Source organism: Sceloporus undulatus, chromosome 6 (genome assembly GCF_019175285.1).
Source record: "Sceloporus undulatus isolate JIND9_A2432 ecotype Alabama chromosome 6, SceUnd_v1.1, whole genome shotgun sequence".
Classification (NCBI taxonomy): Eukaryota; Metazoa; Chordata; class Lepidosauria; order Squamata; family Phrynosomatidae; genus Sceloporus; species Sceloporus undulatus.
The window spans coordinates 32512288-32539439 of NC_056527.1; the positions used below are offsets into that span (position 1 = coordinate 32512288).

General features: G+C 38.1%; 1 protein-coding gene across 3 annotated transcripts in view; it reads right to left on the bottom strand.

Annotated features, from left to right (window-relative positions):
* Nucleotides 1-27152, bottom strand: part of SLC25A13 (solute carrier family 25 member 13) — a 140839-nt gene that overhangs the window by 82626 nt on the left and 31061 nt on the right. For 2 of the 3 annotated variants that reach the window (XM_042472754.1, XM_042472753.1), the window contains 2 exons: nucleotides 22604-22657; nucleotides 13073-13215 (listed from right to left, as the gene is read on the bottom strand). In XM_042472754.1, the coding sequence (XP_042328688.1) occupies nucleotides 13073-13215; nucleotides 22604-22657 (197 nt within the window). The remainder of the gene's footprint in view (nucleotides 1-13072; nucleotides 13216-22603; nucleotides 22658-27152) is intronic. The other variant, XM_042472755.1, reaches the window with a different exon arrangement.

Genomic DNA, 27152 nt, shown 5'->3' on the forward strand with positions numbered 1-27152 from the left:
TAATAATAATAATAATAATAATAATAATAATAATAATAATAATAATAATATTTATTTGTATCCCGCCCCTCTGAGAACAATTGGGGCGGCTAACAAAGTTAAAATACAGAACATGTAAAATCCCTAATACCCTCCCCTGCTTAAAAAAGTATTAAATCCACTACAGTATTTTTTTTTAAAAAAAACTTTCTGGGTACCACTTTTATTTTTTTTTAATTTTTAAAGTAAATAAATAGAAAGGATGTTGTTGGTAAACATTTCACAACAAAATAGACTGGATCTGATATAAGCAAATCATTCTTCAAACCATGGTGGTCAAAGTACCAGACTCCAGATTTGTTTTGACTGCCCAAGCCAGTAATGAGGAATGCTGGAAGTTGTGGTCTACCAATATCAAAAGGGCTGTGCTTCTCAAATTGCAATTCATACGTATCTTATTAGGTTATATACATAATGCCTCTTTGATTGGCACAGGGCAGGGCAGCCCTCCAGAAGCTGATAAGACAACAACTTCCAGTAAGACTTACCACTAGCTGTGCTGACTACAGCTGATGGGATTTGCAGTCTAGCAACACATGGAAGACCACATGGCTCCCACCCTGGCTATAGGGCTTAAATCTACACAGGCCCTTATTACTTCACTGGGCTTTGAGTCAGTATTCCAGTTTTCACAATGCAACTGCCAACTATATCACAAGGATCAAAATCAGGTTAACAAGAGCCAGCTGGAGTTTATTCTTTACCTTTGAAAAGCTGATGCATGATCCAGGTCATGCTAGAGGAATTGAGGGGGGGGGTGTGCTTTTGATTAAGTTGGTATGAGAGATGCACAAGTAGTATCCCAGATCCTGGTCTTGACACCAGCAAGATCTGGGCTGGCCCAGTGGTAAGTAGATCCAAGAGGGAACCCCGTTTGAGGATAAGATAATGTCAACATTGGCCATAACCACTGGATAGGGGGCCAATTCAGACCCTGAGTGCCTGCAGATTGTTTGAATCCTGACCTCCTACTTCCCAGTTAGACTGGCATTAAGGGGAAACAAGGGATCTTTCCTCTTTCTCTTCTCTGGCTGCCCAGCTTGCAGGGGTTTAGTAGGGAATCATGAGAGAGGTTTTCCTTGGCTAGGGAATTCTGGGAACAATTGTCCAAAAATTTTTTCCCCAATTGCTGCACTTATATATACGTATCTTTTTGCTATTTTACTATTATTTGTTTAATATGAGTGCAGGCTCCAATATAATTCCTATGTATATACATATAAACATACTTACATTTATGATGTTTTTAATGGGATCTTCACATAGAAATGCTGGGGGGAAATTATTGTACCTGAGCTTCAGCTGGTTTTATCAGACTGGTGAAGTGATCTGATGAAGTAGGCTTTATCTTACAAAGCTCATGTCACAATAAAATTTGTGAGATCTTTAAAAGGTGCCACACATTTCCTTGTTCTTGTTTCCTACAACAAACTAACACAGCTACTCTTTTTGGCCAAATAGTACCAACACACACACATATATATATGGGAATAGGCACAAAACATACAAATGGTACAGATCAAATTTGGCTGCTGCAGAAGAAACATGAATATCTGCTGTGGCAGCTGAATTCAAATTAACCCAATTTTTACATGTTAATTAAACCAGCTATTTTCTTCTTATTGTATTTTTGCTCCTGAAATAGACTGGCCTGCAAGTGATTCCCAACAGATCTACTCCAACAACAATGACGTACTCATTTACTTCTATTATGACCATACAATACAGTAACTGAGCAGTAATTTTTCACAGTCAATTACACATGTGGTTCCTAATGGTTAAAGATGCTGAAATAATGCATGCTGCATAGCCATATGTTCCAAGCTTTATACTGAACAAGTGTAGTTGCCTAGGTAACAGGTTTTCTCTCTGGCTTAGCACAACCCTTCATTGAATATCATTAGGTTTCATTAAACAGCACATATTAACATGAACCTCAATATACTACTTAAGAATAATTTCGCCGACATAAGCAAGGGCTTGTCTAATGTAAAAGCCTGGCTGAGAAAATCCTAATAACCCTGCATTTTAACAATGCAAAATGGGGAAGAGATGGATGAATTATAAACCAAGCAGAAAGATCCCCTGTAAGTCAGAGGGCTTTTTTTCCTTCAATAATACTCCACACACATGCACACGTTTATTTTATTTTTTAACAGAATGAACCATTAGTTTGTACAAAAGAGACTGAGGTCAGAAAGATGAATCAAACAGAACAAAAAATTAAATGATGTTAAAAGTGATCTTCAGCTGCACTGTCAGCTCAGTTTATCCACAGAACAGACATCATGACAAGCTTACCATCCAGCTCAACACTGGCTCAAACACTTACAATATCTCTGCCTTTCTCCTGCCCATCTTCACATTCCTATTACTGCCAACATTTCCACCTCTTCTTAAACCACAATCAGGAAAACTTTCAAAAAGCATCCCAGCAGGGATAGGCAATTTAAAAAAAAAAAAATTTCAGGTCATTTTTCATAAGAATGTACTAAAATTCACATATTTTTCCTATCCATAATGGAAAGAATGTGCGAATTAGATATGTGCACCCACTCTTAGGATTTTGTTTTGAAAAGTCTAGGTTTGCATGTCTGTGTAGTCAAATTCACTGGCACTGCATTAAAATTTACAAGTCTTTTCTCCCTCTCCAAGAAGCTCCTTGTTGAGGACTTTATGGCGAGCAGCTACTACAACATGGCCTACTCTGTGCCTAGAATAGCTGTACTAAATGAATTTGGCTGATGCGGCTGGAAAAACAAACAAATGGGTCCTAAAACATATCAAGCCTAAAAGCTCCCTGGAAGCCAAGATGATTAAATTGAGGCTGTCACAGCTTGGAAACATCATGAGAAGGCACATCTCTGCAAAAAACAATAATGTGGAGGTGGGGAGATGGAGAAAGAGAGGAAGGTTGCATGTTAGATGGACTATATTAAGATGGTTGGACTATATTAAGGTGGCCGGATGTGGTCACAGGTCACGCTATATAGTTGGACTATATTAAGGTGGTCACAGGTATGAATTTGCAAGACCTAAGAAGGGAGTCTTGGAGGTGTCTCATGCCATTAGTTGGGATCGACGTGAAGGTGGTTAGCAGCAACAGCTGGAAAATGAAAGTGTTTCCTATCATTTTGGAAGAATTTAACAATACCTGGAAATTTCTTCCTATTTAGGATGGAAAAAACCTGAAGTTTACAAAACGTCCAATGTGGAAGAAAAGATCTACCCACATCCTGCAGCCACTTGTCTGAACACAAGTGACACAACACTGACAGTATAGTACCAAAATGAAGAAATCAAAGTTCTGTGCAGGAAGACTAAACAGGATGAGCTAGCTGGATGAGCTACTGGCAGCATCCTAATCTGCTAATGCAGAAAGGGGAAAGGAAACACTTTGGATAGAGCCTTGGCAAGGAAGTTTAGAACCACCAGTGTGCTATAGTGGTTTGAGCACTGGACTATGACTCTGGAGATCAAGTTTCAATTCCCTCTTGAGCATAAAAACCCACTGGGTGAACTTGGGCAAGTCACTCTCTCAGCTTCAGACAATGGCAATGGAAATTGTTAAAGAAAATTTTAAAATAATGCATTTTTAAAAAAATTAATTTAAAAAAATTAAAACTTAAAATTTTAAGAAAACCTAGAGCTTCTCCTTTCTCCCCCCCCCTCTGTGCCTCACCCCACTCATACCATCTCATCAGCATTTTAAAGGACACAGGCGATTGCCAAAGCCTGTTTCTGCCCAAAGGCAGTTGTTTGGGTCGCACAGGTGTCACCCCCCCTCTTATTAGGGTGTCACCTGGTGTGGTGTGCACACCCCGCGCGATGCCACTGGTTGGTATTTTCCATATTAATCTTTTTTTTTAAAATTCCAGATTCTAAAGGAGCTATTCAAACTTCTACACCTGCTTTAGGGTTCAGCAGTTTAGACAGCTTCCTTTAAGATACAAAATAAAACACATTGGGCAGGATCCTATTAGTGACTTATGTGCACCTATGTCTCATTTTGCATGAGACACAGCCATCTCTGCTCCATTCTAAAATCCTGTGCACCACAGGAGTCAAGCCCCAGGAAGGGCTGCTGCTGCTCTTTATCAATGAGGAGGGGAAAGCATAGGAAAGCAGTTTTGACCAGGAAGCTGCAGCTGTTCTGGTCTCCCAGGGGACAAAAAAATGATGGTGAATTCCATCTGTAAGAGAATCCGCATTTCTTTATCCCTTCAAGCCAAGACCAGCAGCTTCTCCACTGTTTGAATTGCCTCCCTTTCCCCTCTCCTCCCTATTGTAAGCAACAGCTATTGCAGGTGCAGCAATGGCAAGACTCCCTCCCCCCACCAGGGATTTGACAGCTGCAAGGGTGGAGGAGAGAATATGGAACTGGATGGGAAGAACCTTACATCCTGCCTGGTCAATGCAGGATCTCAGCCAAAATGGATTAACTGCACCTGTAACACAAAAACCATCAACTACCACTACAATTACATCAAAGAAGAAGGGAAAAAATCAAGAGATGAATGATATTGAGAATCAGTTCATAATTTCCTCTTAACTCCATATCCTAAAATATGGATGTACCTTTTTTAAAAAAATGGGAGTGGTGAATAACCCGATGGAAAAACTACTTCCAGAAATTCAGGTTACAGTACACCATGATCAGATATTTATTTATCTCTTGTTGTATTGACAAACTGAGCCTTGAATTTCCAAATGTGTATTGTTAGTTACCCAAAAAACCCAAAAACTCCAATAAAATTCAAGAAAATTGAGAATGTATTAGAAATAAGGTGGTAATAAAAAAAACTGCTCAGAAAAAAACACAACTTTTCTATTAGAACGGACTGTAAGGGCATTATTTTATTGACTTTTATCTGTTGTCTTTTCAACTGATTTATTTTTAATGATTTTAACCAATGGGTCTTGAACTATGGAGTAGGACTCGGGGGGGGGGGGGACAAGGGGTGTTCAAAAATTTTCACAAGACTTGGAAGCTTTGATCCCCCTCCTCTTCCTCCCCCCAAAACTTTTTTATGTGTAATATTTATACAAGTTGAGCTAAATATTGACTTTATGTAGGGCTGAAACAGACCAGCCAATTCAGATGGCTTGAAGCCAGCTTGCAGGCATGGCGTTTACACGCACTACACCCCCAAGTTACCCGGAAGTCGTGCCTGCAATTATACGCTGGGCAGCTTCTAGGTGACTTGGGGGCATGGCATTTAGCCGCCACACACCCTGAAGCTGGAAAAAGCTGGCTCCAGAGGCAAAGGAGTAGCATTTTTTTTTTTGCTCCTGTTTGGGGTGGCAGCTGGCTGGATCGGGGCCGTGCGTCTGTTTTCCACAGACCCAATCCAGCTTTAAATGGGGCGGCTCCAAGCTGCTCCATCAGGGCCATCTGTTTCGCCCCTTACTTTACTTTTATTTACTTAAACAAGACAGTTCTAATTTGAACAGTTATTTCCTTATAAAATGTTAAAATATGAATATACTTAAATGTGAGAATGAAAATATGCATATTAAATAAACATTTTTATTCATATGCTACATGGGGGGGGGGGGGGGAGAACATCCACAAGTATATGTAAAGGGGGGTTCCAAAGATAAAAGTTTGAGTACCACTGGTTTTATGGATAAAACATGGATATTTATGGATAATTCAACTGTATTTGAATAATAACTTTTGTATGTTTTTAGTTCTGAATATTTTATCTGTATTAGCTTTACATTTTGTAGGAGCCAGGTGTCCCAAGATTGGGAAAAATGCAGGATATAAATGAAGGTCATCAAGATGATGATAACAGTGAAGGTGACATAATGATTTTTTAAAATAAAAAAACCCCAATAATATGTCCAAAGGAACATGTCCGAAGGAGGGCGACTAAAATGGTGAAGGGTCTGGAAAACATGCCCTATGATAAATGACGTAGGGAGCTGGGGATGTTTAGCCTGGAGAAGAGAAGGTTAAGAGGTGATATGATAGCCCTGTTTAAATATTTGAAGGGATGTCATATTGAGGATGGAGAAAGCTTGTTTACTGCTGTTCCAGTAAACAAGCTTTCTGAGACTAGACCCTGAACAATGGATGCAAGCTACAGGAAAAGAGATTCCACCTCAACATTAGGAGGAACTTCCTGACAGTAAGGGCTGTTTGACAGTGGAACAAACTCCCTCGGAGTGTAGTGGAGTCTCCTTCCTTGGAGGTCTTTAAGCAGATGCTGGATGGCCATCTGTCGAGGATGCTTTGATTGTGATTTCCTGCATGGCAGAATGGAGTCAGACTGGATGGCCCTTGTGGTCTCTTCCAATTCTACGATTCGATGATTCTATAACATTGGAGGCTATAGTCTTAAAGTTCTTATTTTGAACCCCACTGGATTTGCTTCCAGTAAAATGTAGCTTACTTGATTCAGTCTACACAAAAACAGTGCATTGTGATTTGATGTGTTTATTCAGCCAATATTCAGTTTGACACAAAAGTCAAACTAGCAAGTCAAAACAGAAAAGGACAAAGAAGAAGCAAAACTTAGTTGGACCTAATAAAACACCAGTGTCTTCCAAGTTAAGCACATGAATATTATGTAACAATGATCAATAAAACCCAGCCTGAACTGGGCAGACTGTAGCTAGTACTGGTGGGCGAAACATTGGCAGAGAAGCCTCCTACTTCTGTAGTGTTTTGTGGGTTCTAGAAGTTTCTTCCTGATGTTTCGTCAGCATCTAAAGGTGCCAGCCACAGATGCCGGCGAAATGTCAGGAAGAAACTCTTCTAGAACATGACCACATCGCCTGAAAATCCCACAAAAAAACTATGGATGCTGGCCATGAAAGCCTTCAACTCCTACTTCTGGTTTAATACTTTTTAGACAGAACAACACAGAGGAGCCTAGAAAACAGTATACAAGAAACTTCAAATACAGTGAGGACATTTGAACATCTATAATGGTTCTGGACATCTACGAATTGCAATGTTCAGAAACTGTTGACAACAACATGTCTATATGGCAAATAGTAAGTTCTAGTAATTTGTTAGCATAATCACAACAGTACTCCTCAAATGACAAAAATGCAAGATTAGTTGAGGAAAGGCAGGGAGAAATGACTTTATTAAAAACAACAGCAAAAACAACAGGGCACAGTGTCCTGAACTTCTTGCCCTGCATTCGTTGTGATACACTGAGCAATCATCCTCATAGTTAAAAATCTGTCTCATTTAGTCACTGAAAAGCAGCTGTATTAAAGAATAAAAAAAGCAAAAACAAAAATGATCCAAGTTCATTCAAAAGATACTGTCCCAAAAATTAATGGATGTTCATCTGAAGACATACCTGAAATTTGGAAAATCAAAGGCTATCAAATTGCATTGAAGTTATCCTCAAAGATTTCATCTCTGACTAAGTTTTCAATTACAGCTAGTTATCCTAGTTAGCCAATATAGTATTACTGATCTTATGCAACTTGGAAGGGGTTAAATGCCATGTACAGACAACTTATTGAACATTTTCATTGGAAAGGGAAGAAATGAATGTGGAAGAAGATAAGGTCAAAATTTTGTTTCAGTCTGTATCAGGAAATAAATGTATTAAGATTAACTTCCTGCATCACCTTTGATCATCATTGTTTCTCCTCAATAATAGTCTTGTATATATATGCAAGAGGAAAGAGAGGAAGGCTGCATGCTAGATGGATGGACTCTATTAAGGAGGTCACACATATGAGTTTACAGGAACTATGCAGAGCAGTGGAGGACAGGGTTCCTGGAGATGTCTCATCTGCAGGGTGAGTTGGGTCAAAATCGACTCAAGAGCAGTTAAAAACAACAATGAATATATGCAACACTACATTTCAGTGGATCTGAAAAAATCACTGATACAATTTAACTCAAATAATCCTCCAATGAATCTTCTGTTCCAAGCATATAGCATGCCAAGGAAGTGAGCTGGGCCATTTGTAACCGTGACAAGCCATATCTCGCTAAATTTTCTGCTCTTTGTTTCCTTTCTTAGCACCACTCTTTATCGCCCTTCCTCTGCAACCTTTTCAAACGCATCTTTGCCTGATGAAGAAATTTTGATTTTGAAGACTTGCACAAAGATTTTTCTGCCTTTTGGTTTGGCCTAATAAAAGTATTACCATAATATAGGCTTTTAGTCTTCAGGATATATGGGAGGAGGATGCTGCAAGTCTCTAGATCAGAGAAGACCAACTGTGTAGGGGGTAGGGGGATTTTTTCCACCCTGTGTCTGCCCAGCAAGCTGCACCAAAGTGTTTCTGCACACCTGAAGTAACATGATGTCATTTCTGATCACCATTTTTACTGATATTTTAGATTTCCATTGTGTTTTGGGGAGGTTTGAGGGTTTTGTTTGTTTGTTTGTTTGTTTTGGTAGGTCAAGGGAAGGAAACTGCTATGTTTTGGGCACATTTTGGGCAGCCCAAATTTTTAAAAGTATAGACTGGGGGGCTTTGAGGGGCTTCTGGGTGGCTTCAAGGGCTGCACTTCGGGATACCCAAGGTCCACATGCAGCCCATGGGCAGCACTTTGCCCACCCCTGCACTAGATGTTGGAATGGAAATCCCATCATCCCTAACCAATGGTAAAACAGTGTAATAACATCTGGAGGGTAACATGCCCTCATCCCTCCAATACACATCTACTCAATAGTACGTCCCACTGAGTTCAATTAAGTGGTTATAGGAATTCTGCCTTAATTGCTTAACCACTATTAACTTCTAATGTATAACAAAATATCCAAGGCATACATCTCTGAAAATTCATTTTGCCCCCCCCCCCCACACACATATTCATTTTTCTGTATGTTTAGCAATACTAATCATTATCCTCATCATTGTATAATAAATAAAAAAGCCACAATAGTTTACTAAAATCAGCAATTTACCCATAATAGCATAATGGGACATAGGGTAAGCTATGCCTATTATTTAATGTTTCAATCTTAGACAAACAACCTATTTTCAAAACTGCTAGATTAGAGATAAATCAATAATAATGGGAAAAGCTGGCATTTCAAAGCATTATTTTGAATTGTTTACACTTTCTAAAAATAAAAGCTATATAGCATTTTGAGTTAGTTACTGGCATCCAAGCTATGATTGGCAGAAATTGCATATTTTATTGGACAGAATTTAATTATAGAAAAAAATAGGTATGGATTGTAACAGAAAGCTGGTTGGATTGTTAAGAATGCAATTTGCAAGAAAAAAAATCTTTGCAGCTCATCTGTGGGAGGGTGAAAGGCATCCTAAATTGCCCTCCTGAAGTCTCAGAACTCCCACCTGCCCCTTTGGAAATCAACATGTAAATGCTTTACAGTGCTTCCACCTAACGTGAAAACAGAAATACTGTTCTTTTCCCATGGAGAGCTAAACAACAGATCAAACTGAAGAAACTGTTAAAGTCACAGAAATATTGAGCTCTATTTAGTACCCGATAATCTGAATTGAGACTTCTGAACTGTGCATTTGGACTATGGGGATATTCTAGTTGGATTAACAACATAAGATTTAAGCCTATATCTACCAGATCACTCCTGCCCACATATCTATTGACATTTCCAAAGAACTGTAAAAGGTGAGTGAGATAGGACTTAATTTTTGTAGAAGGCAGGTTGGCTATTTTTCAATAAGGTATGCTCTTTCTAAATGCTTGGGCATTTTAAAGAACATTTTTCATTGATTTACCTGGAATAGATGTTTAGTTAAACCAGAATGTTTTATTCTTTTTGTTTGTTTTTTGATTTTGGTGTCTTGGATATTTTCTAAAATTGTTGTTGTGTGAGACCTTGTCCTGTTTTCTGGTACAGAGACTGATCTTAGGAGCATGTAACATATTTTAGCTTTAAAAAAATCACACTTTTTAAAAAAATAACTCTTGAATGGCTATCATCTGAACCCAACAATTTGTTTCGTATTTATTTGTCAATAAGGCGTGTATCTGTCTGTCTTGTTACCACTATTTGTCTTAGCTCTCTGTTTTCTTATTTTGAAAATATCAGTTCAGGGATGGGTATCTGCCCTTTATCTTATACAGTGAAGACAGGTGAAAAAATTAATAGCAATAGCAAGTACATTTCTATACCGCTTATCAGGGTACTTAAGCACTCCCTAAGCGGTTTACAATGTGTAAATCAATTGCCCCCAACAAGATGGTTACTCATTTTAGCAACCTGTGGAAGAATGCAAGGCTGAGTGGGCCCTGGAGCCCTGCCTGGGATCAAACTCACAATCTTGTGGCTGTGAATGGCTGCAGTACTGGTATTTAACCAGTGTGCCACCAGGTTTCTTAATTAATTTGGTGTCTTTGCAATCACCTTATCACACTTTAGTATGTCTTTAATTCCAGTGTCATTCAGTGGTCCAGCTGCATTCTATGTTGAGACTGGAACGATCTGGTAGGTACAGGCCTATGTTGTTAGTCGCAACCAGCATATACCCTATGAATCAATGGCAACTTGGAAAGCGAACACTTATGCAAGTTTCAGTCATTCAATGAGTCTACTGTCATTGACACTAACAACAGAATTTGGGCCACTGTTTATTTGAACTTCCAAAAAGCCTCTGAGAAGATCCCTCATTAAAGACTCCTGACTGAGCAAATGTAGTAGTCATGGAAGGACAGAAAAAGCCCTCTTACAGAACAAAAGCAGGTAAACAACAGTTTGTAAGGGCGTACAAATAAATGGTCAGTTCTCACAATGGAGGAGTGGGAGCGCAGTTACCCTACAGAGATCTGGACTGGAATTGTTGCACGTTAATTTCTTCCTAAATGAACTAGAGGTAGAGGTATGTATACAGGCTTACTGAGGACTCCACATTATTTAGGATCACAGAGTGTTCCAAGAGGATTTTTTTCAAGGAGGAATGAGCCTTATAATGATAAAAGAACATGAATGTATGCAAGTGTAAAATGACACAGGCGGAAGCAAAGAGTCCCAATTTATAAACCAATGGGATCTCAGTTGGTAAGACTGACCAGAAGCCAGAGCAGACAGGCTCGATCCTGCATCTTCCAAAAGCGGATCAAAATCCAGCTGTCTGTATGGCCCACTCCCAAGGCAGGCCAAACATTCAAGGCCAGTCCGCATGGTGCAGCATCAAGCTGTGTTGTATCATTTTTTTAATCGCCTCCCCATCATGCATGTGCACTGTTGCACAAATACACTGCACAAATATACAAATACCATGCATGTGCACTGTCGCACAAATATGACCTCCCATGTCCTGCCCAGATGCCATTCCATTGGATGGCTGCCACTTTCATCAGACACACAGTTGTACATGTGATGCACCACCAGTACAGGGCATTGGTGTGTTGAGTGATACATTGGAAAAGCACATTCACAGAAAAAGTACTTCATCATACAACTAAGGCACCGTAAAGACAGGCCAAAATAAAGCTACTTCAGGTCCCTTTGGAGGTATGCCGTTTAAATGATGCATGCGTCCTAAAAGTCCGGAATCTGCCTCAAAGCCATGCTCCAGTCCTAAGGACTGGAGCATGGCTTTGACGCGGCTTCCAGACTCTTAGGACGCATGCATCATTTAAACAGCATACCTCCAAAGGGCCCTGAAGCAGCTTTATTTTGGCCTGTATGTACATGCCCAAAGTTACTGTGGGATTCTGCTGTAGTATTGATTGCAATCTTGAACAGCTTTAATGGTTCCTACTCAAGATATCCAGTACAGACATAGTATGCCTTGGTATATCAGTTGGTGGGATGCATAAACAGGAGGCTAGTGGTGTACCTATGTTCTCCTTATAGACTTCCCAAGTGGTCAGCCATTGTGTGAAAGGAACCTTATCTAATATGGTTCTGTTTATATTCCCATGTTTTTAGTGAAGAGCAAGAGATATAGCAACAGTCAAAGGCTTGTTCACAGATAAATCTCCATTAAAATACTGTATTCTTTTGCAGTTTGCAAACAAAGAGGTTATTTTGTATACCATGGAATAACCAAAAATACATGCAAGGAATAATCACATAAGCTGATGGAAGAGACATCCATCAGAGAGCACATTTTCTGTACAGAACATACATCCCAAATCCTAGCAAATTTCAGCACAAATCATAGCCTTCCACAGGCTCCTGTAATACTTGAATAACAATAATAAAAAATAAAGGTTTCCGATTTATATTAAGCAACTTGCATCTCATTTTGTTCAAAACAGAAATAGTTAGACAACACAGAGTTACAGATTATTCTGTAAATTTTCTTGGGTTTCGGGTTTAGTTCTTAATTTTTCTTTTTATTGAAATTTCCAAGATTTTATTTTGTGGCATCAGGGTTGGCTGGCAGTATTTTATTCCTAATAACAATAAACCAGAAAATCTGTTTTCCATCTGTGTTTTTTCTTGTTTTGTTGAACACATAACTGTTTATATGTGACTTGTTTTTTTTTTTTAATGTGACTTGGTCTTTAAAAAGATTATTGTGATCATTCCAGTGGTTTAGATTATTTTGACAATTTTAATTGTTTTATTATTTAATTTCCTTATTACTATGCTTGTTAGTCACTTTGACCACTAAAGTTTTGTGGAAAGGTGGAATAAAAACAGAATGAATGAAAAAGATTTTTTAAAAGATATATTCTGATTTAGGTTATAGTAAATAAATAACAGATTTACAGCACTTAAAAGGCTCACTATTTTATCTGCACATAATTTTTGTGGATTAAAGTCATAACAGTTTTTAAAACAAGCTTTGCTGAATCAAATCAATCACATCTGCCTAGTCTACACCTGTCTGCTACAAAATTCTGTTCACACACAGCAACCAAGTCGATGCATCCTTTATATATTTTGTACATTGTCTTATGGAATGCATTTTAAAGACTGTATTCTATTCCATTCACATTACTCCGAAATTATGAAGAACCAATTCCTGCTAAAGGAAGAACCTGATTATGGATTATCTTTTTCACATACTTTGTAAGAAAAGCAAGATTCAACTGATTTTGTGAATCTTTTACCACCATTACGACACAAGCATTTTAAGTAAATGCCACATTACATACCCATCTTTAGTCTGATCCACCACACCTCCCAGCAACTGGACAGTGTTGGGATTGGGTACTCCATCTCCTATTATCTTCAGAAACCGTGTGACAAAGTCATTAGGGGACATGTAAAATTCACCATTTTTCTCAACACTTGCATACTGTTTAAAAAGGCAAAGAAAAGAGAAATTTGGTTCGTAAATTACAAGATATCATAGAAAACATCACTTTTATTGATCATGTATAAAATTATGAGCAATGTTTGCATATATATGACCAAACATATGGCTCCTATCACAGAAATAAAACTATTTATGCTCAGCACAGTGCTGCCCTATATACCATTGTTTGGAGGACTATGTATCTTCCATATTGTTATCCTGGTTTAGTGGTAATGATAAATTGTCATGACACACAATGTATTAACATATGATTTGAAAATGCCATCCAGCAATGATTGAGAAATTATAGTGTCAAGTGAACTTGTTATTCTTATTGGAATCATGTCAAGTCAGGTTTATTTCTGTACCTTTTCTGCTGTTACTGGATTCAAAACATACACAACAGTTACATTCATAATATAGTACAATAATAGACCAATACAGTAAACAATTTCTAAAAATAAGGCTACAATAATCATATTTTTAAGGACATATATTAACCATACTTTGTTACAGTAAACTATCATTAACATTAAAAAGAAGAGCGAAAGGAGAGTATACTTTGTCAATCACTTCTTCCTGATCCTCCAAACCACATTATGGACCCTTGGTATCCACTGGGATTTTGTTCCATGACCCTCCTTGGATTCCAAAATCTGTGGATTGCCAAGTCCCATTATATAAAACGGCATAGTAAAATGGCAAAGTAAAATCCCTTATATAAAATGACAAAATCGAGGTTTGCTTTTTGGAGTTTTGGAAGATATTTTCAAGCTGTGGATAGTTGACTCCATGGATGCAGAATTCATGGATTTAAAGGGCCGAGTGCATTTTTCAGATCTTTGATCCATGAGCAATACAATTCTTCAAGCAAATGACAGTGAAAACATGTTGAAATATATTTTTCTCTAATATTAACTTAATAAATGCATGGCTGTGTCCATTAATATGCATTCATACAAAACTGCCATGTGCAAAACATTAATGTCACATGGCTCTGACAACATTTTTCAAATTCTCTCTTCTTTTTACTCCCAAATATCTACCTCTTGGGAGTAAAAGTAAAAAAGAAACAGAAGTGAAAGCAGAAGTAAAACAAATTTTATTTGAAAACTAAAATTACTCCAGAAAGGGAAGAAAGCAATATGAAGAGCAGTAATAAAAATGCCCTCAATATGCTATACTGGCCTAAACCCAAGAAATCATATAGTATTACAGAGGAAGGGGGGCAGGGAATCACACAATGCATTTGGCATTTCAATTTTTTCCCCTGAGTAGCTGGTTAGGTCTATAGACCATAATAACACAAAAAGAAAAATACTGGGACAGGGAAGAAAGGGATCATGGATATGCCTTCTGTGTTTTTATGAACAGCATTATTTCAGAATAAAGGTAGGCACTATTTGGGATTTCAGGTTGCCATTATGGTCCTTCATGGATTTTAGCCCTGTCAGTGATTAAGAATCCTGAAAGCTCACCATGCTAGCATGTAAATGACATAGCACTAAATGCTAGGTCAGCATTTCGGCTTTTAGTAATTTAATTTCAACTAACAATTTATAGTGCCAAGTGGATAAGCTAGTTGGCAACTATAGCCTTGAAAAGCACCTTTTTTTTGTAACTACAACACTTAGAATCCTCTAGCCAGTCTGTCCAGTACATTGGAGTTTTGAGAAGGTCCAGTTAAACAATGAACTTCCCCAAATTCTGGCAAAATGTGTTGCAGCTTTTTCAATGCAGTGTCTCCCATAACGTTCATCAATTGCAGAAATCTGTATTCTGCAAATGCATGGGTAAGAGTGTAAAGAAGAGATCTGAGACCTTGTGTGTTCTAAAACAGAAATTCCAAATTCTAGTGTTCCAAGTGTTTTTGGCTTTAGGTCCCCAAAACCTCAGCCATCTTGGCCAATGGTCTTAGATTCTAGGACTGAACAGCCAAAACACCTGGAAGGCCAAAGTTTGGGAAACACTGTTCTAAAGGATCATTTATTTATTTTGAACGTCTGATTAAGGAACTCCACCCAAACCCAAGTGCATTCAAGTAAAAGTAGACAGGCTGGGATCCAGTGAAGTTCTCTGAAAGTAAACACTCTCATGTCACAAAGCAATCCTCTTTCAAACTGAGAGGCGTCTCAGTAGAAGGCTGTGATATTCAATCAAAAAGTAAAACTTTTTTGAACTTCTACCTAAGTCCAAGCCCTTTGACACATCTAAGGTCATTAGATCCCAGCCTTTTTGTTTTAAATGTCATTAAAGCAGACAACCCACTCCTTACCATCACAATTTCTAAGTCACACATCTTCATAAACCAATCTCAGTAAGACACCAGTAAGAGGACAAAGTGTAAAATACCTACTGGTACTTTGAAAATGCATGGAAACATTATGTACTTCTTGGGTGGTATTAGAAGGCACATTAAACTACATTTGTTAACAAATTATAAAAATATATACATTGACATGTGTCAAGAAAGATCTGTATCAGAGAAAGCAGCATGTTCTCAGCAAGAAAGCAAAATTACTAATTACTCTGGTATGTTTCTTCTTTTGGGATGGCCTGATAAACATCAGCTACAGTTCTCCACAGAATGTTATCCATACCAGGCACCAAATACGTTAGGTATTTAGGACAGTTTTGCAACAGGCTTCAAAGACTGTTGTAGTAACTCTTGCAAGGTGAAGACTGCTGCCAGTTCCTAATTCATAAAGCAATAGTTGTGCTTGACAAGTACTCTTGTATCTCATACGCCTTGGCTGACTTAGACAGTTAAACATATACATGGATTCTTTTTCTTTTACCTTCTTTTTTTTCTTTCCCTAGTTAGATTTAAACCATACAGAAGTAATTTCTTTTAAACATATGCTTCTTTATCAGAGTAAAAAGCCAGAATAGAAATACAAATCCCAAACATTAATATCATATTCATGTCACTTAGAATTACGTATTTGGAGATCTGACTGCAGTTATGTATTATACCTTTGTAAGGAAGATTAGTACATTTCTTTTTCTTATTTACAACCTGGCTGGTAGCCTTAAATGCGTCTTAAAAAGTTACTGGGGGAAAAACCACATTTGTGAAAAACAGAAACAAAACAAGCTCAAACATACACAAACAAAATTAAAACCAATTTAAAACACAGAAGCAACATATAAATCACCAGCCTGATGAGTAGATGATACAGAATGGGAGGGAAAAAATCACCTGCACATTTTTAGAACCACCTCACAGATCAATCAGATGCATTGTAATCATTTGTGGGGGAATCTTTTCTAAGTCTCAGACTTGAAAACTTTTTAACACAACAGTATTGAGAAACAAATCAAATAAGTCAGCCATTTGGTGGCTTCTACATTTCATTTTTTTCCCTCTAGGCTAGCCCCCCTGCTAAGACATTCAATAACAGAAAGCAGCATAAGGTTTCGCTGTCCCTCTGTTTCTCCCCACTGTGATTTATTCTTGTGTATTTGAAATCCAATCACGTACCCCCCACACTACATATAGAAAATGACCTTGAAAATGTCAGCCTGCTCATTTTGCCTGTAAGCCTAATCTCTTAGGTTATGGTAGGAGAGTTGTAAGAAGTAGAGTTACTCTAGGAAATTATCATGACAAAAGGGGGGGAAATCAATTCTGTTAGTTTGGGAATAAAGACTTTCAAAAAGGTGATTCTATGCAGTCATGTATTTTTCCCTCACTTTGGTAATTATACCCACAGAGAATTTGATATTACACAATAATGCCTAATAGCTTTTTGGTAAGTTCCTTCAAAATTCACACTGGATAATCATATATTTTAAATACTCAGGCATTAACTAGTTGAAACCCATTCAAGCCTTTGCAAATACATCAGTGGAGCATACATACATTTAAAAAGGTATTGCGTAAAGTATCTCAAAAGCAAATAATATGCAGCCAAGGAATATCAAATTTATTACTATGTGTTTAAGCTAAAGAGGAAATGATGCAATAAAATGCTATTGTAATTTTGTTGTATTTTGGCGTTCCTTGTTGTGGACTATAATCCAATTTCCACTTACCTTGTTGTATGAAGATCTAGAGCTCAGTGGGCCATACTTCTAAAGAGACATATATATGTAGGAGTCTGTTGTAAATTTCCAATTTCAACTAAACTGTGTTACAGTTCTGAAGTATCTCAAATAAACAAGGGAGGAGGGTTTTTTCTAAAACCAAGGTTATTGTTATTGTATATTTCTACATAAGAGACCTAACTTACACAAAGCAATGAGTCAAGATATTGAAGAATCCTGAATGCCACTGCATGCAGCCAAATTGCCCTGCTTAATTCATCCCATTTGTGTAACCAACTATGCAAACTAGGGATAGCTTATCTAGAATGACATTGAAATCGGGAATCTTGGTTTGTCATTTCCTTAACTGGGGTGATGAGCTAGGATCTCTCATTTACGTAACAAACTAAATCAGGGTGGGCAACTGCCTAGGACAGTGATGACAAACCTTTTGGGGGCCACCTGCCCCAACTAAGATTTTTTCTGGCATTGGGTGTTACCTGGTATCGGGTGTGGGAGTTCTGCCCTCCAGGGGTAGGACTTCTCTCCCCGCACCTTTTCTGGCCTCCAGAGGTCTCCGAAGAGACAGTTGAAGGCCAGGAAAGGTCTGGGAGGGAGAGCCACAGGTGTGCACATGTGGCTCCTTCTCCCCTCGCGCTTTCCTGGCCCCCAGCTGTCTCCAAGAAGTCCAGGAAAAGTCTGAGAAGTGGAGCAACGTGCACATGCACTCCTGTTCTTCCTCCTCCCCACTGGGTGCCAGGCAAAATGGTGTCGTGTGTCACTTCTGGCACGTGTGCCATAGGTTTGCCATTGTAGGCTTAAGATTTGAGACTGGATTCTCTCACTATTACCACCAGAGCCAATACTGCCACTGTCAATTCTGCCACTGCAAAGAACAACCCCAGTTCTCTGGGAAATGTGGCACATGGGGAATGCACATTTTATTTCCAAGCAGAATCATGTTCTTAGCAGCCTGCTGCAACAAAAATTCTGCTCTCTGTAAGACATATTTCCCTCCAGACTCATGCTGGTTTTGTGATAACTGGAACCATAGGTATGGCTGGAGATGAGGGGTAAAAAAGAGATCAAAGAATGCAGATGTGTTTTATGAATAGCATATTAAAAAGGTAGTATAAAATATGTGACTTGAGGATCCCTAATCAGAAAATCCAATATACGAAATGCCCCAGAATCCTAACGTTTTTGAGTGCTGACATGATGGCACTAAATGCTTCTACCTATACAAACTCTTTCATGCACAGAATTATTTTAAATACTGCAAAAAAAAAAAACCCTTCAGTATAATGTGGATAGTGTGTATATGAAACATAACTAAGTTTTGTGTTTAGACCTGGATCTCATTTCCAAGATAACTACTTATGTAAAAACAAATATTCCAAAATCAAAAAAATCTGAAATCCAAAACAGTTTTGGTCCCAAGCATTTAGGATAAGGAATACTCAACATGACTCAGTGATGGTTGAGTTCAAACACAATGCTGAACTATGGTTTAGTGCTACAAGAGCAAGCCTAGCATCCCACTAGGATCACATGCTCCTTGTGCCTCTCTTCTTCTCTGGTGTAGCCACAAGAAGCTTCCATGTTTACATTAAATTAACCACATGTTAGCCAAGTTTAATCAGCCACCTTCATAAATGATTGTTTGAAGCAGTCTTTCCACTCACAATAGGTAAAACTTACCACAGATTGGCTGAGCTTGGAAGACAGATAAATAGAAATAAAAATGGAAACAGAAGCTTCCAAACACCTTATCAAAACTGCTATGATTTAGTACCGCATGCAACACTGACTCATCTGGCTGCCACTAGCCAACCCAATGCTTAAAGGCATCTGCAATATTATCTTTCTCCATATCAATACCTACACCTTTTTACTGTCTTAATGAAGCATAAGAAAGCACTGCCTTTTACATGCTTCCCAATCAAGCTATTAATTTATTTGAATTATTTCTTTAAAAAAACTTGACTGCAAAAATTTTGGAAAAGATTTATAATAAAACCAAAAAGTAATAAGACTAATATATAATATAATATATAAGCTTCATGAATATATAAACAAAACAAGTACTTTACAATAAAACAAGGAAACTTCCAAAATAAGTAGGGGCATTAATCACTAAAAGTTCAATGGAATAATGTTGTTTTGTTAGGATGATGGAGAAACCAACCTAACTCCCCTGAATGGGAGTCCCTTAACCGTGACACTATGACACAGAATTCCCTGGCTAGCAACCTGGGGAATTTTTTGGTCACTGTGTGAGAGAGTATTTCACCACTTCCCACATTCATTCACACTCATACCTGTTGTCATTTAGTGGCTGCAGGTGGAGGAGCAGAAAAGCATTGTGCTATTCCCTAATGATGAACATTCAATAATGTCATCCTTCAGAACCACCAGAGGAAGCCCAGGAAATTCCAAAGGATGCCTTTGCCATTGTGAGTCCATCAATATGGTCATTACCAAACACTTCCACATCTGCTCTCCTCCTGCTTCTCAATGGCTGTCCCCACATGTAGTAGATGAGTCCTGCAGGAGGGGAGACAGAGTAGAGTTCTTGGGATGAACTTTTTGCTCTGTCTTCCCATGCACATTTTGGTCCCTGTACATAGTTACCACTGCCCTCACTTCTTTTTTTAGGTGAGACATGTAATATTGCCTCAGATGTTGAATTCTGGCTCCATATGGCATAAGAATACAGCTTTCAGATTCTTCGGCCTCAACCTACCTTCATGAATTGAGACTAGAAACAAACAGGAAGGTAGTGAACTTGACTGAAGACAAAATCTCACATAGTCTGTTAGACATTAAACAGACAAAAAATATAGCTACCACTAGCTGGAATTCAAAAACACTTTTTAAAGATAGGCCTACAAAGTGTTACACAGTAATTTAGATCTGAAATATTGAAGGATAGACTACTTTGGTCAAATCAACCTTGTCAAAAAAACTGGATAAAAACATTCTTGGCCATAATTACTAACAGTAACCCCCAGCTGCATACTTGACACTTCAGCGAGAGTTCAATCCCATACAGAATACTGTATTATACACCTAATCTGGAGATGGCTAGTTACTAACCAGCACAGTCTTCATTTTCTTTGGACTCAGCTCCAGCATTCACTCCCTCACTGCCTAGACCCCAATTCAAGAATTCAACATGTCTTTCCCTGAAAGCCAAGATGCTCAAATTGAGGGTGTCATGCTTTGGTTACATCATGAGAAGGCATGACTCATTAGAAATAAAAATTTAATGCTAGGAAAGGTAGAAGGTAGTAAAAAAAAAAGTGGAAGACCACATGGCAGATGGCATGACTCACTCAGGAAAGTTCTGGACTTGAATGTACAGGACTTAAGCAGAGCAGTAGACGAGAGAGGGTTTGGAGCTATCTCATCTATAGGGTCACCATAAGTTGGAGTAACAACAACATCCAGATTCTTTGATGGCTGCCTATTCAGAGATTCAGAACCCATACTGCTCAACTGGTCTGTATTTGGGTGTTAGCGAGGGATTGTACTTTACATGGACAAGTAGAGTAAGAGACATGGTGTGTACCTACACTGCAAAATTAAGGCAGTGTGACATCACTTTAATGGTCATGGCTCCATCCTACAGAATCCTGGAATTTGTAATGTTGTGAGTCATCAGTAATCTTTGGCAGAGAAGACTAAAGACTTTGTAAAACAACAAACCCCAGGATTCCACAGGGTGGAGCTACAGTACTTGAAGTGGTGTTAAACTGCATTATTTCTACAGTGTAGATGCACCCTAAGATATGGCTTTCAACTAAACCTTGTAATATCCTTCCAAATAATTATCTTGAAAGAGGGTGCTAATTTCCACCCATTTCCATGCCTTTTTTTTTTGTCACACCAAATTCTTCAGAAGAAGCAGAAGCAGAAACAATATACAGTTGCCTCTCCTAATGCGCAGATCTAAGATCTGCACCCTTGAATATACACAGGGGGCGACCTCCGCTATTTACAATGGCGTATGCACCCAGCATGCACACCCTTGTCGTGCTCATGGGGGCATGCTGGCTGTTCGACAGTGGAACAAACTCCCTCGAAGTGTAGTGGAGTCTCCTTCCTTAGAAGTCTTCAAACAGAGGCTGGATGGCCATCTGTCGGGGATGCTTTGATTGTGATTTCCTGCATGGCAGGGGGTTGGACTGGATGGCCCTTGTGGTCTCTTCCAACTCTACGATTCTATGAAACCTATGGGACTTGAATAAGCACAAGCTTCCGTTTTTGTGGGGGGATCCAGAACGGATCCCCCGCAAAAATCAACTGTAAATGTAATATGAAGTTCTCATCATCAACCTGCTACGCCTATTTATCTAGATAAAAGTAAATGGTTTACTTGAGCTGTAGGCAAAATGTGCCCCTCCACTTATTGGTGGACTACAACTCCCACAATCCCTCATAGTTGCCTAGGTGGACAGGGCCTATAGCAGATGCAGCCCAACCACATACAGTATATAAACCCACAGCTCCCAACCTCATCTTACTGAATATGCAGAGTCAGCACAGACATCTAGCTCCAACACACAATAATTCTAGCAATCAGCAGCAAGATATAGGATTGTACCCATACATTTTTGCTCTTGAGCTCCTCCTTCTCTTCACAATGGATTTGTATGTGGCATGGAAATAATGCTTAAAAGCTCTTGTAAACTCAAATTTGAAATTAAGGTTTATGCACCAGAGTTTAAGGTCATCTCTACCCATGGCTAACAGCTGCAAAATTCAATGCCAATCACTGCTTCATGTGAGTACAAATCAGAGCATAACTCACAGCAAGCATAGAAAAATGCAACCTGCTCTTGATCAACACACAGTGATCAGTGTTTACATTGGGCTATATGTACACAGGCCTCCAATATACTGTTTACAGAATTTATTAAACTTCCATTCTCCATTACTTGCTTGTAAAAACAGACTGAGCTAAAAGCAGTCCAGAAATTGAAGAGAGACGGAGAAACACTAATGAAGAAAAATCTCAGTTACAGATTTCATTTTAAACCCTTGATCATCTAAAGGGGTTATTTCTTTCCCTTTGTGTAAGAAATGTTGAAATTTCTGTTCTATTTTGGGGGGGGGAATACATTTTAATGTCAAGATAGTTATATTTCCGATTCTATACAATAACCATTCAAGAACGTATTTGACTTCTTGGAAAGCATTGTTCAATTTCTGATAGTGGTATTTAAATCTAACATGGTAATAATACAGTGAATGATTAATGGTTAGAAGACTATCAAGAGATGAATAATGCAATAAGAACTAAAGAAATGAAAAATTCAGGCTTTAAAAGATAAAATATTTACTTTTAACATACCTTCAAAAATATTGTTTTCAACTCAGTTGGATCAGCTCTCTTGGTTAGAGCCACCTACAAGTAAATACAATTATATTAATATGCATAGTCTACACAAAAGATGTCAAAATGTCATTAAAAAGAGAGCGTGAGAGTAATTCAAACAAAAGAATGAGCGACAAAAAATAAAATGCTCCCCTCAAGTAAATTAGGTAGTGGTTTATGTGAGAAATAAATACTCGCTTAAGAGTTACACTCAATTATTTGATCTTTTTTCTGGAAATGTTGCTGTGAATAAGCTGGCAAATCCTAAATAAGTACACACAAGCTAGAAGGAAGGTTTGGCCCACATGGTATTACCAACCATAATAAATTTCTGTTCCAAAGACATGGAATGGGCAACTTCAATATAGACTGAAGCTTCACCCTGACAATTAAAACAAATTACAACAAGAAGTCTTGCCTTATGCCTGGAAATCCCTGTTGTTTTGATTAGCAATCTGCAAAGCAAGCTCCATAGCTAAAGGCAATCATCGAAAAGGATTGTTTGCACTCTCGATTGTTGTTCTAGGCAAAAATGATAATAGACTTTGAAACATTTGTAGACAGAATTTTCATGGTAGAAAGTAAGGACGAGATTGCCTTCACTGGTGGTGGTAGATGGATGCACCTAATGTCCCACTGGACTCCCATCGACTATTATTCTTGTCATGCCAGTGTGTCATAGCAATTATACTTGTAGCACAGCCATCTTCTGTATCACCAGTTCAAAACTATCAAGTTGTTCCAAAGCTTGGAAAACAAATAGGTGCTACATTTAACAGTTCTTTTCCTTTTCTGTCCCATAATTTTTTAAACACAGAAGAACTATGAATGCAGCCCAGACTGTAGAAACATTATTTTATTCCAACTCCCAACACTCCCTAGCCAACACAGGCAGACTCCATGGTTATTGCAAATCCATCCAACTTCTTGAGTAAGCCCAGGAATGAAACTCACAGCTACAGTTTATGGCTTAGGTGATTCCCCAGCTAGGAGAGAACTTGAGAAGTTTCTAGCTATTTAGCTTTATTTTGGTACTAAGGCTGGAAATTAAAAACGATAAATGGACCAAGCACATGTCAAAATAAGGTAGGAGAGGAACATAGCAATTTTTGACAAAAAGAAAGATTCTTTAAAAATTGGATTTTTAAAATGCATCATAGATGGCCTTTTCAAAGTATGGCTTCTTCTCTGCTGGTAATGAAATGGCATGACATTTCCAACAGCACAAAAATGTGAACATTTGTGCAGATATCTACACTGCAGGTTAAGACACTGGTAAATTCCAAAAAAGAAACTGAAATGTCTCATGTAAGAAACCCCTTGAAATCCAACCATGTTCTCTCATTTGAACCATTTCCTCTCATTAGAAGTACATACTGCACAGCAAGAGACATTAATGTGTTCAGACAGAAGTACATACTGTTGATCTATTTACTGGATGCTAGCTATTTGGGGGTTAATCATGTTTTGCAGTTTTCCCCTCTAAAACGCACCAAAATGGCATGAACAATTGTGGGGTAGATAGCCTGAAAATGTGTGTTATCCAAGCGTGCATGCTGTCCTAAGTGTCATAATCTTGTGCTAAGACAGTTATTTGTTCAAGAGCTCATTCACAAGGCTTTATGCTCTCTGTGGCAGACTGGACTTCAATGAATTTAGCAACAACCACAAGATATCCCCCCACTCCATACAAAAGAAAGGTCCCCCCACAGTCTATTATCTAATCAATCAACCATATAATGTATTGGGAATCCTGTATTCTGCTAAACATTAACATTTCATCACCAAAGGTATTTCAACTTCTCTCCAAAGTATCAAATATACTTTAGAAGCTGGCAGACACTATAGAAGAATATGGCAGCAGTGGGCAATGCCCAGTGAGTCAGAGGCTACACCAGCCTGTCCCAAACCTGCCAGGGGCTACAGCTAACACATGCATTTCTCCAGGCTGCTGGAGCCATACTTCAGTTTTGATAAAAGGTGTATGGGGAACATGCACCCCATGTTTTTAAACTGAATCATGATTCTGGCAGCACATTCAGCTTACAAATGAGGTAAGCAGAAAAGAAAGTGTGAGTGGGGTGAGGCTCAGAGGGTGGAGAAAGGAAAGGACTTAAGGTTTTTTTAAAATTACTCTTTAAATCTTTAAAAATCACATCTTACCAAATTTTCTACTTTTTCACAAATTTCACTTTAATCACATGAAATTATGCAAATGTAAATACAATCATCCCTCCATATTTACGGCTTTGATATTTGCGGATTTGATTATTCACGGGTTTCATTAATATGTTCTCTCTAGGACTGTCTAGGTCCTCCAGTGCAACTCTGTGGTCAACTTTAAAAGTTGCACTAAAAGACCATTTGTAGCTACTCCAGTGCCATTCTATGGTCAGTGTATGTTGGACATTGACCACAGAGTTGCACTGGAGGACCTAGAGATTCCTAGAGAGGTGTCCTCTCAGGTAAAAACAGTGTTTTTGTTATATGCGGTTTTTCCATATTCACAGGGGTCTTGTTCCCCTAACCCTAGCAAATATGGAGGGACAACTGTATATTTAGGTTGTGCTTATGATATTGTAATTTAAAGGTACAATTTAAATTTTGCTAGTTGTTTATGTCACAACTATTGACATTATAGTCAGTGATATATGTGAATTACAATTTACAAGTAATATCAGTAAAAAAAAATACTAAGTGTTCTACATGGTGTGATATGGGAGTAAGTCAATGGAGGGGGGGGTGACACCATGCGTTAATGCACTGAGTGAGGCCAATTCTAGTGACGCCACTAGCAACTGTGCAGTATGATCACAAAAACCTATGATGCATCAGTAATACAGTCGGCCCTTCTTATACACGGATTTAAGCATATACGGTTTGAAAATGTTCCAAAAAAGTATAAATTTACCTTGATGTTCCATTTTTTATTAGGGACACCATTTTACTATGTCATTATACTTAATGGGACTTGAGCATACACGGATTTTGTTATACACGGGGGATCTTGGAACCAAACCCCAGCGTATAACAAGGATCCACTGTACAAGTACCTTGTTCTGTCAAAAGGCACATACTAAAGATAAGGTCCAAAACCTATGGGCTACATCAATAAAGACAGGACCTATGACAGTTCCCTGTGTAGACTTCCAAGACCATTAGTAGTTGAGTTCATAATGATCGCATACAACTGTAATTCTCAAATATTTTGTTGGATCAAAGCCAACCAACCAAATGTGAATCTCCAAGATTAACATGTAGACTGCAAAGCAGTGATACACAAGATTTTACACTCTGATTTTTAAAGTACTTTTTAATGTATACTTTAGGTTAAAATGTGTTTAGAACAATGCATTTTGAAAGCTAAATTGTTTGAAATGCAATCAATCAATCAATCAATAGTTTATTCGGTCATTGACCAGTATAAAATATAATAAAAAATATAAATACTGAGATAATAGTATGATCAAAACATTACAATTATTGGAACAAACGTTAGAAGGGCAAAAGGGCAAAATCAGATCAAACTTCACCAACTATCATCAATTGCTATCAGCTATAACAAAGTTTTACTACCTTGAGTACATCACTTAGAATGCATATTTTGTGGGAAAATTTGTTTAAAAATACTAACTTAAATTCTAATTAATATTATTTTCGTGTATATGTGTGTGTGTGTGTGTGTGTGTGTGTGTATTAAAAATCATGTTATTCTGGAAACAACTTAGAATCAATTTATGAATACATGCAATGAAACTGACACAAACAAGAAAGAGACTCATATATCCTAGTCCAAGGTCAACTGACCCTATCTCAGCATTAACAGCAATATTGTATACAGAAATATTAAGACCGCATTAACTGTCATGGCTTAATGCTATGGAATTCTGGGAATTGCAGTTTTGTCAGACATTTAGCCTTCTCTCTCAGAGAGCTCTGGTGCCATAACAAACTACAATTCCCAGAATTCCATAACACTGAGCCATGGCAATTAAACTGGTGTCAAGATAGATTATTTCTGCAGTACAGATGCAGCCAAAGAGGGTAGAGCTAACAGTGCTAAATGTGAGGTCCAGATAGTTGCATCAAACCTGGAAAAAAGGATCACATACCTTTCTTAATGATGGACATTTTCCTAAGTATACTATTATAATCCAACTATAGGTTATTAAATACAGTGAAATGCTCAGGAACTGATAAACTAAAAGAAAACTTTCTAAATAACCAAAAGGGATAAAAAAAGGAAAAGTATAAGCAGCTGGTAAATAGCCACATTGCAATAAGAAACCAGTATCAGTAAGGACTTTCAATTCGTTCTAAGTTTATTACAAGAACTGCAGCAGTTACTAGACTTGCTCTTAAAGTGATAGATTACGAGTTATGATATAAACTAGGCCTTTGACAATAAACAAGGCTTTTTGGGTAGTGGGAGAAATAGTCCAGTTTTAAGAAAAAGTCGCAAAGGACCCCCACCTCCATTTGATTATTCATTTAGTTCTCCAGTATATCCCTGTATGCATGAAAC